We start from the raw sequence: 19,392 nt of genomic DNA, 5'->3' as shown, positions 1-19,392 counted from the left end.
GCAATTCTGCGACGACTAAGTCGATCGCCGATTTCATTTTCACTAATTTCCACACGTCACAACTAGTTTTTAAAGGTCTAAGGGTCTAAATTCACAATCACTCTTTTAAAAATCACTTCCGAAAAGTCACTTCTAAAAGTTTTAGCAGTTACTTCTAAGGGTTCTAAAATAGTCACTCTAAGGTTGCACGTAAGGTACACTTCGTACGCACAAACGCGTATGAGACCCAATTCTGAGATTTGTAAGGTTCTAATGGATAGCAATGATCTAAGTGCGGTTTCAATCGTACGTCGTATATTCTTGAAGGGTCGGGAAAGACTGTCCCTCTGGCCCTACATACACTCTTTTATATCAGTCGTATTCTCTCACGCACACACGCATGCAAACACGCCACGTGCGTCTTCGACTTCGGTAACCTCGACCGGTAGCTATCTCCAATCGCGCTAAGGCGACATCGTTCGAAACGCAAGAACCCGCCAAAGCCTCGCGCCGATACGCGTGGATCCTGCAACCTCGATTTGACTCCGGCACGGGACCTACACTATGATTGTTCGGCTAAACTGTGAAATTTAAAAATTGAAATAACTAATTAATATAATAATCGTATGTATTGTGCAGCTACGTGAATTCTACTTGTTAGACACATGGCCCGCGATTGAAATGAGTTTGACACCTCCGTTTTGAACCCATGCAATACCAGCAAAATGAATACCCGCCCCCCCCCCTCCAATTTCGCGTAGACTACAACATATTTCATTCTGTAAAAAATCCCTGATCTCGAGTGCAAACAGTGCTCGATTTGGTATGGAATGACCCATTTTCTTAGTTTATGAGAATTTCTTCCACGTATTTATTTGTACCAATTACAGGCCATGAAACTGGAGAAATTACTGTTGGTAGCGCTGCTGTTCTAGACAGAGAAATAACACCTGAACTTACAATAACCGTAATGGCTAGTGATGGGGCCCATATAAACGCTCGTCGAAGCACCACCGTTCCAGTGCTTGTGAAACTTATAGATGTCAATGACAATCGACCAATATTTTCACAACATAGTTACAGAGCTTCTGTAGCTGAAAATTTGCCTGTAAATCCACCTGCACCAATTTTACAAGTAAGTATATTTTAACAACGTAATTTAATATTACTATAAAGTTTAGAAATTTCATCTTTTTTCTTATTTATATAACTTTATATTTTTTATTATATATTTATAATTTATCTTTTATATTAAACAAATACAATAATCTCTTCTGAGTAATAAATCGCACTTATTGATCATTTTTTTACTTAATAATACAGTATTTTCTCTTTCTAATGACATTCTTCAACCCCCTTAATATGAACTGCCAAATCCATTTTATCGTGGACTATTTCCTTTCGTAAACACTCATTATCACAAAATAGGAAGGACTCAGTCAATGAAACGCAAAATCGTATCCGCTGTTCTCAGAAACTATATTATGTGAACTGAGTGGCGCGATTATGTAGTGGAAAAACCATATAAAAATAACATCCGCTGTTTGCAATTATTAAATAATGTGTATGTTCTACAATAAATTTTACAATTTCCTCCTACTTTTCTCTTATTATTATTAGCTCTTGTTGATTCAGATATATTAACCACAGTCATTCTATACGAAATGTGCCCATATGTTAACTGAATAAGTCTATATAAATATATCATATTATGGTAAATATTTACAATAAGGAAACCACCCAATTTGAATGATTTTTGAATATGTTGTCAAGGCCATCACTCTGAGTAGTATTGCGAAGGTTTTAATTGGGGATCACTGTTTGTAAAAACGTTATTATCAAAACAAGTTTTGTATCGTTCTTTGGTAGTATTGATAAGTAAAATGACCGATGATCTTGACCTTCATATATGTTGTCAAGATCACCCTTGTGAGTGACCTTCAGAAAGTTTCAGTTATCAATTGTTGTTTATTAAAAAGTTATCAAGAGAATTATTATACCCTTTTATTTAACTGTCTCTAACCATCTCAGAATGACTATTTTTTAACTGTGTCTAGCTAACTCTGAAGCATTATACTGATCGGAGTTGATTAGATAGGTAAATAAAAAAAGTAACTTTTTTTAGAACTCCTCCAAAATAATAGACTAGTTTTTACTCGAAGTGGTGTACCTGAGTCTGATTCTAAATCGATGACAAGGCCAAACTTCTGACTAATTATTTACCTGCCTAAACTTTTTTCATAACAACTTTTTTTACAAATAGCGACTCCCAACTAAAACTTTCACAATATTACTCGTGATAATTTTGACAACATATTGACAAATCATCGAAATCGGACGTAGCTCCCTCATTATAAATATTTACCTTTATTATATATTATTTGTATTTATTTTGTATATACACGGATGCAAGATAACTACAGATTAATCAGTCAATTACTTTTTTAATCAACTGATATCCAACTCTGATTTTACTTCAGAATACACACTGGCTAATGACTAAAACATAATATTTTTATTATAAGGTAAGAGCTGTGGATCATGACGATGGAATACATGGAGAAGTTTGGTATACTATAACCAGTGGGAACGAGAATGAATCATTTTTATTAAACCGTGAAACGGGTATTTTGTATCCTGGTGCAGCCCTTCTCGGTAGAGCTGGCTCATACAGAATTGAAGTAGAAGCAAGAGATGGTGCTGGTAGTGGTCCACATTCGGACAAGTGTTATGTTGACATACGAGTGACATCAGTGAATCAACACAAACCCCAATTTGTTTTACCGGAATTAACAAATGCTACTGTTGAAGTGCCTGAGGTAAGTACAAAGGCAACTACACGCTTATCGTGAGGCAACCTGTATATTAATGCAAGGTTGAGCTCGATCACGTGCAGCAGAAAAAAGTTGAGAGAATGGTGGTATAACGTAGTAAATGAATAATATGACTCTTAACATATTAATTGACGGAGAAGTATTTAGTGTTATTAAATTAAATTTCAAAATAAAAAACGATGAATGCCCCTTCGTAGAATGCTGGTATACCAAATTACTTGATATTAACAGTAAAAGCGATTGATAGAGATCCCGGTGAAAATGGACACGTGAGTTATCATTTGAAGGTTGGAAATCTCAATACTCAAGAGACGGAAGAGTTTTCAATAGATCAAAAAACTGGAGAGTTACGATCGAAGATTATTCTTGATCGTGAAGCAAAAAGCAAATTTGAGGTAAATTACATCCATGTATTTTGTTTTCGAATCCTCTTCAATCTTAATAAATAGGCACCTATTACTTTGTTTCTCGGAGCATGGAGGAAAATCTAAAATTCACTCATAAACAAATTATGTTTCCTTACGAATTTTATTTCGATCGAGAACAGTGTACATTAAATGTCAATGTTTTATATATTTCTTCGAAAAAGTCGAATTTTTTTTTCTGCATTAACTAAAAGTATACTGCAATGTATGTATACTAAACGCCAAATAAGAGCATAACTGTTTCGCGCATTTCGAATGAGCAGGAGAGGCCTCTCGAACTCCTGCTTCCCCCATTTTCTCGCTTTCTGTAACAGGGACGATAGAATTTGTCATACACCGGGTGACATAATGAAGTATTTCTCAAGACATGAATACTTATGAATTGGCACGTTTGTACTTCACAGTCACTCGGTGTATGATGCTACACGAGGCATAATGATGTTCAATTGTTTAAGAAGTCGGTAACTAAGGTAACCGAGAGGAATATGCGCAAACAAGACCGAAATTCGTCATTTCGCAGTTATGGTCTTATTTGGTTTTTAGTGTACATACCTTTAAAAGGGTACAGCAGGATAAGGGGGTCAAAAGTGCTCTTAGACCGATTTGGACTTGTGATATACCATTCGATAGAATGCCAAGAAAAATAGTTTGTGCCAAGTTTCAACCTTCTATCTCGATCCGGTGGATGGTATGTAATAGGGAAAATTCTGATTGTCGGGTTTTTCTCTATTTTTTCTCCTTAACCCCTTCGCACCAGTGGACGAGATATCTCGCCACGTGATTTCGTTCATGATATGCTTTGGACGATCTCGTGAAAGCATATCATGAACGAAATCACATGGCGAGATATCTCGTCCACCGGTGCGAAGGGGTTAATGACGTAAAAATCTGGTAAAAAATCTGATAGATATTATTTGCCGGGGCGCGTGTTAAAGAATTTTATGCGATTTCTTAGTTGAGTATCCTATACTTGGTTCCACCAGAGTCTGTACCTGCTATCGGACGAGTTTTCGTTCGTTCTGCGCAGATTGTCTCGAATTGGCTGTATTTTCACGCCGCGTACCCTCTACCGAAAAGTAAAACGCCAGCGAACCATTCAAAGCGTGTATAACGGGTGAATAGTTTCTAAATCATTGACGACATGTAATCACGAAATACACTCTTATGCTATGCATTCATATTAGTGTTTCACTGTGTATATAAATGCAGTGAATAGTACAGTGGAAGTGGTGGCGCTCACGGCGGTTCCCAGCTCAGTCATATGCGCGAAACAGGTACTCTGGTGGAACCAAGTATAGTTGTGAAATATCAGAAATGCTAAAAAGAGCTGAAAAATGTTTTCTCATATTGAAGTTTTAAAGACACCACATTTATCTTTTCACACTAGTGATATATTATAATAAATAGTGTCCTCAATTTTTTGGAGATTTTTGGGTAATACGCGCCGTAATTTTAAAAATCAGAAACGTTTTTTTCGACGTTCTTTCCGTGAAATAGTAACATCTCTTTTGAATTTTTATATTTCCTTTACAAAGTAAGTATATTATATGATTTTAAATATTTTCATTTGCAGTAAAACAGTGTATAAATAGTAGAAGTCTAATTAACGTAATCGAAACCGTGCTATGTCCATCATATATTAAAATATTTACCGAAATTACAAAAACGTCGTTGGTGTAGGGACTAAGCGTCCCGACTGCGTATTCGCTGAGAAGTTTTTTTTAGATGTAGTTCGCGCCCCGCAGACAGTATTAAGTTTTTCTTTATTACATTCATCACAATTTTTTAAATTGGTAACTAAATACGAATATATAGTAGTTATTTAAGAATATTTTAATTTACAATATACATACAATCTTCTTAAGGGGGAGACTCCTTCGGGGCCATCTCCGAATTGATCGAAGCGCAAATGTAAACACACGAGCGCTAGCAAAAGTACATAATTGATACATAACTGGGACGTGTCGGGTTTCTTCCTCTCCTGACTCTCAGGTGTAGCTCCCAACAGCTACCACCTCTTCGCATTCCCAATAGGAAAGTAAAAGAACACGTGTGGTTACACAAAAACACCGTTTATTTCTAGGTATAAATGACACTCGTGTGCACTCTATCGGCGACTCAGATCTTCTGCTCGTTCGCCCTACGTTCTCTTCTTCTTGACATCCACTCTCGCATCACATGACGCCCATTCCACTCGCTAGGGAAAATTGGTGGCGCCAATCCCCATATACTCCCCCCGAGTGACAACGTCGAAGTAAATGTTCCTATGGGAGGTGTATAACTCTTCGGAGGCCCGGTCGTGCCATTTGAGTAGACTTTACGCGACGGGGCCCGAATGCGATACCGGTCAGCGGAGCGTATACTGGCAACCTGAGTCTCGGAAGGATGAAGAGCATCGCTTTGCGAGACATCGGCCCAACGAGCTCCACGAATATCGTATTCTGGAAGGCAGTTCATTACGGACGAAGCACCAGACGTATAGTATGGCATTACTGAAAATAGGCTTCGCGTGCCGGTAAAAACCATGACCCTGGAACACACATGTCGACGGGTCATCGGGGCGCTTGGCACACGCTACAACGATCCGTGGTACGCCGGAGAGTGAGAGCATCAACCATTAGGGATGGGTGCGATATTCAACCCAGAACGCGATCGGTAGTCTCTGATGTAGCTGATATTTACTCTTCGGAGAAATTTCGGTAAAGTCCGGTGGGCTATCGTTTCGCGTCGCGTTCCTTGCCGATTCTAGAGTGGGGGGAGGGCGCTACCTACTCTACCTCGTTTTCACCACTATTAAACTCACAAACCCAGCTTTCGATTTAGACTAAACTCAAATGGCGGTGGATTCATTTATGGTCCATCGCGGCTCCCGGGGGAGGTGATCGCCGAACCCGCCCACGTCTCTCCTTGAGGTCGGCTAGAACGGCCTCCCCATGTATCGCTATCGGAGTCTCGGGACTCCCTCCTTGTCCTTGAAGGGGGGTGGTAATTTTGACAGTGGGTAACCAGAGGAGGGGGGATCCTGAATTTTTCGGGACATAGGCAGGTAACTGGATAAGAGGTTGAAATAGGCGATACAGCTCTCTCTCTCTCGATGATGGAAAGTACACAAGCACGATGATACCACCCCTGGTACAGACTCGGTCTGTGGGTGAAGCAAAGAGTGAGCTGGTATTCACTTTGGAGACGAAGGATCGGTTGCCCCGACGACCATACTCCTTTAGCTAATTTTATTAGGTAGGGATGGGACGATCCTAGCGACTCTCAGCCTCCCGCGCGAGTACTTCCCCTTCCTTCATGTGGCCCGGGCCTAAAAAAGTTGGTCGGGAAGGAAAACTGGGGGAAACAAGCTCCCCGGGTAATGCCCACCGCAGTCCTATTGCAGGGCTGTGTGATATCTACTGATTTTACGTCACAGATGGGCCTTGGGTGGGAGTAGCGAAACTCCCTCCTCCCGGGAGAATTGAGCCAAACTAAACTAAACTAAACTAAATGTTCCTAACCTATGGAATGAGTGTGCATACTTATGTGCTAAATAACATCCTAACATAGTTTTTCTTAAAACTAGTTTCAGTCTTCTACCTTTTTGGCATGTGATGCGACCATAACTCGCTTTCTCGCGTACATCCGAAGCGCGGGTCGCCAACGTATCGGCGGTCGATGCGCCTTCCGATAACGCATGGTCAGTCTTTTCTTCCTCTAGAAAGTAGGCCGGTTTTAAACTTTCGGTGGATACATTCCGCGGGACTCCATCGATCTCTATTTCATGCACTCGGTCCTCGAGTCACTCGAACACTGAGCAGTTTTCACTCCGACTCGGAGGAAAGCATGCAAATACGTATGTAGTGCGTTGAAAAAGAAACACACGTTTTTTGTCCTTCTGTTCCACTGGAACCTACCTTATGTGCCGCATATACTCTCGAAATTCCTCAAGAAATGCTTGAGGATCCGGAGTAAAATCGTCTGGCAAAACGAATTCGCCTGGAACGCGCAGAACAGTTCCATATTCATACATACTCCGCCGGTAGTGCGTTGTTATCTAATCTGACATGCGTGCGCATGTCTCAACAACAGTCGCGATCCGCATGATCGCGTTTTAAAGCTGCGGTACCACCGCTCAACCATGCCGTTCGCGGCAGGATGATAAGCGGTAGTACAAATTCGTTCGCAGCCTACTAACCTGAGCAACGCTGCGAATAACTGGCTTTCGAACTGGATACCCTGGTCGGTCGTAAGCGTCCGAGAGGGTCCAAACCGGGCAACGCAGTTGTCAAAAAAAGCTGCAGCTATCATTTTTGCTTCTACATTCCTCGCCGGTATCGCTTGCGGTCGACGCGAAAACCGGTCTATAAATGTCATGCAATATCGGTGCTCCTGACAGTCAAGCAGCGGGCCAACAATAAAATAGAATCTCCTGTCGGGCGCCACGAAGTGCGCGGGGTTTAAATTTACATGACAGGACATTTTTGACTGCTGGCAGTCGACACAAGGTCTGCACCAAGCCGCGATGTCGCGGTGCATATTCGGCCATACATACCGTTGACGGATTACGCGATCCATCGCTTTCGCGGAGGGGTGCGCCGCATCGTGAAACAAATGGAACACCTGCTTGCACAAAGTTACGGGAGTATTCAGGTGGATCGTTTCGCCCGGCATCTTGCAATACACGGTCGTATGTACCGGCCCCCACTGCATTCGTTTCATTTTCATAGAAAACTCCAGAGGCTCGCGAATACCCGTAAGCTGGTCGTCAGCTTACTGCTGCCCCGCAAACTCGTTTAGCTCGGTCTGAGCCGGGAAACGAAGCGCATCTATCCAAAATACCGAGTCCGCCACCACGTTGTTTCCGTCCGGGATATGCTCGATTCGCGTCGTGAACTGCGAGATAAAAGACAGTTGTCGCTGACTGTCAGGGGGACGCTTTTTCAGAACGCTATGAAAATGCGTGAAGTAGCGGATTGTAATCCGTGACGACGTTAAATTCCCGAGCCTCGAGGAGATGCCGAAAATACTTGATCGCCTCATAAACCGCAGATACTTCTGGATCATAGGCACTATATCAACCTTGCGCCGGGATAAACTTTAGAAAAAATGCTAGGGGCTTCCTGGTACCTTGGAGATGTTGCTCGATCACGGCGTCTATGATAAAATCCGACGCGTCACTGACGATGCGGGTTTCCGCATTCTCGGACAGGTGAGCCAGCAATGTCGCACCGGCGAGCTCATTTTTTTTCTTAGGATGGCTTCCTTAGCCTCGGCTGTTCACTCGACCACTCGCCGATTGTACTTGCGCGAGTCACGGATGTACGCATGCAGTGAAGCTTGCGCGACTGCGGCGTGAGGAATGCTGCGCCGATAAAAATTTATTGGACAGTTCCAACGTCATTACGAGGTAGTCGAAAAGGCCGAACGGCGTAATGTCCGCGGTTTTCGGCATATCCTCGGAGGTCATGGGAATCTGGTAACAGGCCCTGTGCAGATCAAGCTTTGTAAAAATTTCTTCCCGTGCAATATCGCGAAGCGATGGTGCAAATGCGAGAACGGAAAATTATCCGGCGCCGTCACGGAATTAAGTTGGCGATAGTCGCCGTAGACTCGCCATTGCCCGCCTTTTTTTAAAACGAGATGGATGAGGCTGACCCTAGGGCTATTGGATGACCTGCAAATCCCCATTTCCACTAACCATTTAAATTCAGTTTTCCCCGCCTTCAACTTATCAGGCGCTAAGCGCCTCGGGCATGTCGTGACGGGAGAACCGGCGGTTCCTATGTGGTGGCGGACGTCACTTTTCCCGTCCATACGCGGCTGCTCTACACCTACGACCTCGCGAAACTCGGCAAAAATGTCCACGTAATTAGCCGCGTGATTGATCGTGCTCAACAACATTATTTCGACCTGCTCAATTGAATCGCGAGTGAACGAGTTAACTCGCGAGTCCATTAATTTTCCCCGAACTTTTTATGGGCCCAATATAAGTTTGAGCGCTTTTTGCTCCGCGGAAACTTGCGATTGTTACCGCATCTACCTCGGCATCAAATGACTTGATAACAAAATGTGCTTTTGTGGTGCGATGGACAATACGCGTGCTGATGAAAGTTGACTCAACCTGAATGAACCACAATTCCAGGTCGCTGCGGAAAAATGACAGTATTTTGGGAACCCGATATACGATTCTATCCGCGCCTGATTAAGGGGTTCCAATTGCCCTCTCGTTTCCGTCAGCGCGGCTTCAGCTGCACCTTCCGCGTCACTCGCCATATTTAGTACACTTGCTAGATGGCGGCTAACTACTCAATCTATAACGCGCTGCAACGGTTCTAATACCTAACGGCTGTCCGCTGTGATGCTCTTCGCGCGTTGACTCGCTGTGAAGTAAGTTCGCTTCACGCACGTGGTGCCTTCGGCTAAGATGGCCGCCTATTCAACGCTCAACGATGGCGTCGTTCTGACGCTGAGGGGAAACCCACCGTCAGAGTGCTGCCCGCTTGGTACACTCGAAATGTGTTTGTTCCTGATACGACTCGCTGCAGGACCTGCTACAGCCGCCGGATGCCGGACGCAAGGCTGGCGTCTATTACGGCTTCTGGGTAATTGCGTCGCCAAGCGTGCTGTCCTTGACGCCCGCGGTTGCATCCGCTGTCCACCTCTTCAGCGTACGGTTCACCGGATGCTGCTGTTGCAAATTGGTTTGGTGGACGGGCGTTCGTTGCCTATGCTACACGTGGCCGTGTACTTTTTCCACCGATCCCAACGGACGCCACTGTAGGTTCACTTGTCGGCTGGTGACCAATTTTGGGTTTCTTCCTCTCCTGACTCCCAGGTGTAGCTCTCAACGGCTACTACCTCTTCGTATCCCCAATGGGAAAGTGAAAGAACGCGTGTGGTTACACAAAAACAGGGCCGTGTGGCCGAAACTCGTCGCGGACAAAAAGCTCCCTCCTGGTTCCTTCCGTACGTACGCGTTTACGCAACTTTAACCTTACCACCGGGCGCCAGGCACTCCCCACGAATGCCGACGGGTATTTTAGAATACCCGCCGAACCGAAATTTAAAGTTTGATAACTTTTTACGACTGTATGATGTCGTCCCGATGTCACAGGATTCACCGAAAAACCGTTAAAAACCGAGAGGGTGACGTCTATGCTGAATAGCTATTAATCGGCCAGGATTCACAGATCACGGAAAGAAAGACGCTCCTCAGTACAGGAGACCATTCACGAAATAATTACCACAGAATTAACAATGTAACCTTTAATTCGTTTTGAATATGTAGCTTTCAATTTCGTAGCTCAGTGGTCAGCTATCGTCAGTTACAATAAACAATAATTAAATAAAAAATTAACTCGGTTACGTCGCCCTCGCTAGATTTTACAATTTTCTCTCTGAAAGTACTCCGAAGGAACCTTTACGTCTTCTAAATACTTCTGAACTCGCAGCTCGTGTGGTCACTACCCAGTCGTATACAGAGGTCCAGAACATCCCGTGGTGGGAGTGATCCCTTAAAGACGCCAAGTGTATTTTCGAACTTGCCATGAAGCGAAGGCACTACGATATTATGGTTCAGTCATGGTCCTAGAAATGGCCACTAACTCTGTGCGTGCTCGCCGCGACGACGCTGGCTTTTCGGCGCGCATGACGTCATACCGCGGCCCAGCCAATTCTGAAGAAACCAAATGTTAGTTTGTCATAAATTTCAGTAATCCCCTAGAACCAATGGTAGGAGACCTTTCTCCTACGCCACTTTTTTCCCCTAACGGAAGCCGAGGTTGCACGTCAATGTAACACCCACGAACAAAGTTGGCTTCCATTAGAGGAAAAAAGGGGCATAAGAGAAAAACCTCGCGAGGGTACACCGACGAGCAAACTCGGCTTCCGCTAGGGGAAAAAGTGACGTAGAAGAAGGGCCTCCCTACCATGCTGCTACCTGTTGGTATTTGGAATGACTGAAATTTATGCCAAATTAACATTCGATTTCACATTTGTTTCAGTACCTGAAATAAATTTATCAAGTGGTAGAAGGCCCTACTCTTATGTCACTTTTTCCCCTAGCGGAAGCACGTCGGTGTACACCCACGAGCAAACTCGGCTTCCGCTAGGGGAAAAAGTAGTATAGATGAGGGTCCGCACACAATTTGGTAAATTTAAATTAATTTTTTTTATTACGGCCAAAGTTGGGTAAAATTTAATGGAATTAAGAATTAACAATTACAATTGAGTTTTTAATTATCATTCGCAATTAATGATTGAAATCGGTATTTAATCGTTAGTTGCGATTGACAATTGAAGTCGGCATTTAATCGTCAATTGAATTACAAATTGTAGATTTCGATTAACGAATATACTAAAATTCTCTTTGTCGTGAATTTAAGATCTGAGCTTTTTCATGTGATTTTGGCTCATTTTTTGTCACTCGCGGCCAAGAGCTGATGTAGTTGACGATAAAGTATCGGAAAGAAGATAAAATCTATTAATCCGTGAGCCATGAAACAATAGTAACGTCTAATACAGTAATGAAACTTTTTTATTTTGGCTTCTTTCTTCATAAAACTTTCATTAACATAATTCCAAGATTTTTCTAATCAAAATAATGCCAAACGAAACATAATTTAATTGTCAATCGCTGATTAAAAAATATCAATCGTCAATTAACATTTGTTTTATTTTTTAATGAGAATTAACAGCTAGTTTTTTATATAGCAACCTACGATGATTCCAATGATTTTTGAATATGTTGTCGAGTGCATGATTCTGAACAATTTTTTCCTTAGGTATAATCGACGGAAAATCCTAGTTTCCGAGATATTCACAAAAAACTGTGGAAGCCACTATAATGAATTTTGCGTATAATTGTGCGTTCGTACACTCATGAGCAAACTCGGCTTCCACTAGGGGAAACAGTAACGTAGGGAGAAGGCCTCCTATCACTTGGTATTGGGAATTGTTGAAAATGCCACATTAACATTCGACTTAACATTTATTTCAGTAGTTGACATAAATTTATCAGAAGCCGAGTTTGCTCGAGTGGGTACATAGCAGCGTACGCGTTAGTTTTGGTTGCTGGCTCATTCGACAATCCGAATTTTCCCCATTTCTATACTCCTGAACAAGATAGAGGATTGAAACTTGGCAAAACCTGCTTTTTCTTGACAAGCTATCATGTAGTATATCACAAGTCCAAATCGGTCTAAGGGCACTTTGACGCCCCTTATCCTGCTATACCCTTTACTGAAACTGCAAACATAATTTCTAATTCGACATAGTTCTAGTTAATTTTCAATTCTATAGAAAATCAATTATACATTTTTCAATTCACTTCAGTTTTAATTTCCGTGCCAATTCACCTTTAATGTCAACATCAATTGCAGCTTGTTCTTGTTGCTACCGACCATGGTACACCTACAGCATATGAAACTCTACGGCTGCTTACTGTACAATTAGTCGACACAAACGATAACACGCCAGAATTTTACAATGAGTATCATTTCCAATTATCAGAAAATCGTCCAAAGGATTACTTTGTAGGAAAAGTAACTGCGGAAGATAAAGATGAAGGCACGCATGCAAAAGTTTACTACTACATAGAAGCTGGTAAGTGGCATGAGTTTAAGAAAAGTGTTATAATACTATGAAACTTGATTCAAAGCTATTCATAAAAAAGGAAATTTCAAAAATTGTTCATTGTTACAAGCACATATTATTATGTGAATTTATCGATTAATGGAACACAAAACATTAATTCTTGTTTATACAGTATTATTATCACACAATAAAGGCATCATAATAATATGTTTAAGGAAACGAAGGCTATACTTTTTACATGGACAAAACCGACGGCAGTATTTATGCAAATAAATCATTTGATCGTGAAACCCAAGATAAATATGTTTTGTCAATTCTGGCCACCAATGATCCTGATATTTACATAAATCCAGTGGACTCAGGGCGTCCCGTGGCGAAAAGTACAAATCACGGACATGTTAATGTAACTATAACCATTCTAGATGAAAATGATAACTCACCAATTTTTGAGCGGAATGTCTACTACGCTGGTGTTAATTCAATGGCCAATGTGAACGATTTCGTCACAAAAGTAACTGCGTCAGATCTAGACGTTGGTGACAATGGTACGCTTCATTATTACGTTGCCGGTGCAAATCTTTATAAATATGGATCAGAGAAACCTAGTGGTTCCATAGTACCAAGTCCTTTCAATGTGACTCAGGATGGTAAACTAGTGACAAGTGGATACATGGCTGAATATAATCAGGACAGATTTATTGTTGAAGTAATAGCGAAGGAAACTGCTATTCCAGAAAGATATGCAATGACCAGAGTTCATGTAAGTTTTTTACTTTCAAAACGGAGAGTATAAAAAAGGTTGCAAGAACTATTTTACCTAAAAAGCTGATTTCAACTTTAAGGGTTTTAGTGTATACATTACTAGTTATGAAATTTGTGACTTTATATCTGCATAGTACCATAACACCATGACAAGATGTTTTATTATTATTGGTAACGCAAAGCTGTACAGATTTTTTTATTAATCTGTATCTATATTACTACTATTTTGTTACATCCCCGTTAGCCAAACCTGCAAAGCCAAATTTTGCCCAATGCATGTTATAAAGTTATGGCTACAAGTTTGATGCAATATTTGCTATAAATAACTTACGCGCACATTGGCAACAAGATAGGCAACAAATTGGCAGCAATATATGCAGCAAATTGGCTCGCGCAAACCCTGTTCTGGTTTTGCCCTCAATTTGACGTAGAACATGTTGCAAGACTTTCAATTTGCTTTACCATTTTGTCAGCTGGCGTTGCCTGCAAAACCCAAGTCAAATGCGGAAACAGATGGCTATGGTTTTTGAGACAACTTTTGTCATTTATTGCTGGCAATTTGCTCGGCACTTGTACACAACTGGCTATCAGGGATGTCACATTATGTCTACAGGGACATCTACCGAAACGTGAAATACCGGTATTGTACCTTATAGAAACCGAAATATGAAAATGCCGGTAATTTACCAATATTTATTGGTAATTTGTTCGGTTTCCTATTTTATTATGATTTTTAAGATATTTGTAAGAAGTTATTTTAAACCGATATCATTTTCTTACCGGTATTATGGTAGCAAAGTTATACCGAAACTGATATAATACCGAAATCAAAGTAATCATGTAGCAGGATTTTTCTAGTAATATGTATAGTGTGATCGCGAGTGTAAAAGAATACAATGTTACAAAAGTTATAGTCATCGGAACGACACGTCGATCTCAAACGCCAAACATCGCAACATCAACTAGCCGCCCTATGTTGTCTGTCTTACGTTAGAAAGAGAGCAGGAAGGCCCAGCATAACATGGACGTGGAATATAAACAAATTAAAATTTGTCGTCGAGATCGGTGGCGAAGCGTGGACGCTGGTTAGTCTGATGCCCCGAGCATTGAGCGAATACATAGTAGCAGCAGAGACAGTGTTGTGAACTTTATTAGTATACTATTAATTTGTTAATTTATTTTTAGTTCATTAGGGTTAGTGTTAGTTTTTGGTCTTTTAATACGTTATTATTTGTTGTTTATAAAATATCGGTATTTATTTCGGTTTCGGTATTGTTTTGCTGACATAGTACCGGTATAAAAATCATACCGGCTTTAATTCCTTGGGCATAACAACAGTATCAAAATTATACCGCTATTAAGTCTGTACGTCTATACATATACATATTATAATTACATTAAAAGAACATCTCAATTGATTTGCAACAAAAAAAATACAAGTTAGAAATATGTCATTATCTAATTTTTATGTAGATACACATTATCTGAAAAAACATATCAATAGACTCTGTACACATCCATAACACTTAAAGAGGTCATTTTTACCATAAAACAAACAAGAATGACTCTTATCTCATATTGATTTACTAACAACTTTCCGAAGTATTTTTTGTATTGTTAACCCCTTAACGCACCAATTAAAAATTTCAAAGCGGTCGTTTTTCCACCAATTTTTTTATTCTCTATTTTCTTAAAATACAAAATAATATTAACAAATCTTGAAACAAAAAATGTTTTATGCAAAAAAAAAGACTAAGGTAGGTAATTGCACCTACTTCGCTTAACCGAGTTAACTCGGGCAACAAAAAAAAACTTGAAAAGGATAAAAAAAATCAATCTCTGAATCACTGCCACTGTGTTCTAAAGCTTCATCTTCTGAACTAAATAGTAAGTCGTGATCACTTTCCATGTTCGGTAATAGAAAACAAATAAGTGTTAAAAAATATAAACGACCTCGATGCTAACGGCGATACTGAAGTAATGCGTGATTGCACAAAAAAGAGATGACATTCACAGAATCAGCTGACAATCACCGGTGGCAACTTTTTTCGGGTGAGAGGAAATAAGCACAACACTGTTTAACGAGTATATTCGGTTGTATTTATATAGAAAACCAAAACTGCAGGTCTCACGAGTTAACTCAGCCGCGCGGAAAAAAATCGTTTTCTTAAACCCGACTTAACTCGGGTAGGGGAGTTAAAAAGTTAACAGAAAAATATATTTTAGATGTATCTAATTATTTCTTAGCTGTAACTTATTCTTTATTCTTATAAAGGTTTGGGTATTTGAGCCTTCTCAATTAATAAGAGTTATCTTGTCACGGCCACCTGAAGAAGTAAATCGTGAGCGCGATGAAATTGTCTCAGAATTATCAAATGCAACGCAAAGTAGGATTGTTGTTGATGATATCCGGTACCATGTAGATGCATCAGGACACATTCGCCGAGAATGGTAAAAATATGTATTTCAAATATTAAATCTTCAAGATTTAATTTCTATTTGAAAATAATATTAAGAATACAATGCCCAGTAGTCAGCTACACCTGCACAGAAAAATTTTGTCCAATGTCTGTTACAAGGTTATGGCTACAAGTTTCATGCAAGATTTGCTTATAAACAATTTGCGCGCACATTGGCAGCAACATAGACAACAAATTGGCTTACGCAGACTCTGTTCCGTTTTTGCACCCAATTTTACACAGTTGCAAGACTTGCTGCCAATTTGCTTTACCATTTTGTCAGCAGGCATTATCTGCAAAACCCAAGCTAAGTGCATAAACAGATGGCTATGGTTTTTAGACAACTTTTGTCTTTATTTGCTGGCAATTTGCTCGAAACTTGTACACAACTGGTTATCAGAGAATCTTATATTCTTTTCTTCACATTAGACTAAGTATATTATCCTTCTCGCTAATCAGTTTTCTTCCATTTCTATCATTATCTCTATATTCGCGTTTCAGTTTTTGTACACTTTGCTAATTTCACACATTTCCCTTATTATTTCCGCTTTCAACATCTTTTCAATTTGCCATTCTAATTCCGTACCCTCTCCCAATTTTATTAACCATTCCTGACCATTCCCTAAGTTCTGGTGGTAGCTTATCCCTTAACCCTACGAGTACTAGACTCGCGATCGTCCGAGGCTGGATCATATCTGACTCACATCAATAGGTTACTAACTAAAGTCACGGTGGCTCGAGCCTCAAGCTCGAGGCCCTTACCGACACTGTAGAAGTTTTGTCGATTAGAAGAAAGGACAGCGAGTAAAAAAAGAAACAGAGTGAGCCGAAGTCGTAAGTCAATACTTCTACGGCGTCTTAGCCTAGCCGTTTTTATAGAATGTCACACGTCGATCAGTTCCCGAATTACACAACAGTTCCATCACTGTGTGCGTAGTGCTCTCGCGAGCGCATGACGTGTGACTCTGGCTCCGACCATGGAAGGTTAATCTCGCTGACCTCTAGAGATGGCTTGCAAAATCATTAATGGTGATTTATCACAGTGATCGCCGAATCACGATCACGGTCGTGATTTAACTTCATTCACGACCGTGATTGCGATTTTTTTATCTTCAGTGAATTTGCTGACTGCGATCGTAAGTCCTTGATCTTTAAACAGAAAAACGTATTCAATATGATTTTACGATGAATCACATTACTACTTGTGTTTTTAAAAAGCGGTAGAGAAAACAAGAAACTCTAAAAGAATGATAGGTAACATGTAGATTATAAGTTACAATCATTAATTTATTCATTATTCTTCATTGTTCCTAATTATTCCTTCACATTATACTATATAACTCGAATTTTTCTTTCGATGTCGTTAATATAAAATATACAGGTTATGTGTCGCATGTAAAAAACTGTTATGTTTCTCCACGAATCAGAAACAATTAGAAACGATCACGAATCACTGTGAAAACTCACCGTGATTGGGAATGAACGTGATCGAATCACTCATGATTCACAAGTAACAGTTCACGCCATCTCTACTCACGAAGCTCCGGCTTAGCTTGGCCGGCTTGAACGAGCCGGAATGACAGGTTTATGACGTATCAGCGGAGACGAGACTCTGCCCAGCCAAGCCTCAGCGAGTAGAGTTGTTATCTGATACTCTATGAGCCGCCGCCGACAGACGCTCGGGTTACAATGTAACACACAGAACGAATCACCCATGAGTAAAAATTTAAACTTTTACTTCTTTCAGTGTACTTTCTTAAAAATGTTATGAATAAATGTTGGAGATTCTCCTGATGAAAATAAGTCCAAACCCAACATAAATCAGACAATATTTAATAACACATAATTCGTATCGCGACATGACGTACGAAGAAAAATTGTTTTCGCTGCATTTCCCTATTCAGAAACACGCAAAAATCGTGAAAAAAGTCTCACACATTGCAAATACCGGGTCACCTATTACAGCATTTTCTCCAATTGTTTGGTTGAAAATTGTAGTTGGAAAAACTTAAGAATCTTAAACAATGTTAACAAATGCAAATTTCTTAATGAAAGTTTAGTGACTAGATTTATGTTTTTACAGTAATAACAGGGTGTTTCGTTTAACTGGAAACGGTGGAATATCTCACGAAGGATTAAAGTTATAAAAAAAATGTTCGTACAAAAGTTGTTTGATACAAAGCGGGACATTATGTGGTATAAATAATTTTTCTGTAAGTGTAGTAGTGGGGGAGATATCAAAGTCAAGCAAACACTTTTTTTAAATATTTTGGATGACATGCCAATGATGTTAAGACGAAATGTCTGGTTTCAACATGATGGTGCCCCTCCTCATTACGCCATATCAGTTCGTAATTGGCTGAATAACAATTTTCGCAACAAGTGGATAGGACGTGGCGGTCCAGTTACATGGCCACCAAGATCACCAGATCTTTTTTCATGTGACTTTTTCCTATGGGGGTATCTAAAGCAGTCAGTTTTCCAAACATCGGTTGAAAATGTCGATGATTTACGAAACAGGATTATAGTCGCATGCGAAAGAATAACGGACAAGATGTTGAAAAGTGTCGAAAGAGAATTTTTAAACAGAATAGAAATGTGTATTTGTAACGATGGTGGGCATGTTGATAAATGACGTAAAAAATTATTAATTAATTTTTGATACTACAAGTTAGATACCGGTAAGTGAAATTTAAAATCCATTACTTATGCTTAACTCCTCATATTTGCTACAATATTGGTGTTGTTTCCATACCAGGAATATTTTATTAAAAACGGAACAATCGGTCTGATACGAGTAGATGGCACAGTCACGTAGAGTTTAGCTGACCGACGACACACGATCCGTCTTGATCTGACTACTTTGTATTTAATTTATGATATTTTACAACTCGGAATGATACCATGTGGCAGTTCGTTGTATTCGTCTCAACAAACACTATCATAATATGAATAAAAAATACAGAGTTCCATTTAAAAAAATTAACTTGACTTTGATATCTCCCTCACTACACCACTTACAGAAAAATTATTTATACCACGTAATGTCCCCCTTTGTACCAAACAATTTTTGTATGAACATTTTTTTGATAACTTTAAGCCTTCGTGAGATATTCCACCGTTTCCAGTTAAACGAAACATCCTATATACTCATATACAGGGTGTCCCAAAAATGTCCTCCGACCCGGAAATGTGGTACTCGGGGGGTGAATTGGAACAACTTTTTCCTTAGCAAAAATTTAAACTGAGGCTTCGTTTACGAGATATTAACGAAAAACCGCGACCAATCAGAGCGCGAGTTTGCCAGCCGAGTTCCCGCGCTAGCGGTGGCTACGCGCTACGCTTGTACTACGA

At 40.3% G+C, this 19,392-nt stretch overlaps 1 protein-coding gene across 1 annotated transcript in view; it reads left to right on the top strand.

Annotated features, from left to right (window-relative positions):
* Nucleotides 1-19,392, top strand: part of LOC107190304 (cadherin-87A) — a 108,166-nt gene that overhangs the window by 77,996 nt on the left and 10,778 nt on the right. Inside the window, 6 exon segments of the mRNA XM_015579094.1 lie at nt 870-1,114; nt 2,505-2,798; nt 3,011-3,208; nt 12,604-12,826; nt 13,033-13,577; nt 15,855-16,030. Of these exon segments, the coding sequence (XP_015434580.1) occupies nt 870-1,114; nt 2,505-2,798; nt 3,011-3,208; nt 12,604-12,826; nt 13,033-13,577; nt 15,855-16,030 (1,681 nt within the window).

Source organism: Dufourea novaeangliae, unplaced genomic scaffold (genome assembly GCF_001272555.1).
Source record: "Dufourea novaeangliae isolate 0120121106 unplaced genomic scaffold, ASM127255v1 scaffold181, whole genome shotgun sequence".
NCBI lineage: Eukaryota > Metazoa > Arthropoda > Insecta > Hymenoptera > Halictidae > Dufourea > Dufourea novaeangliae.
The sequence above is the reverse complement of the archived record's forward strand: the minus strand, read 5'-3'. Positions and strand labels throughout refer to the sequence as shown.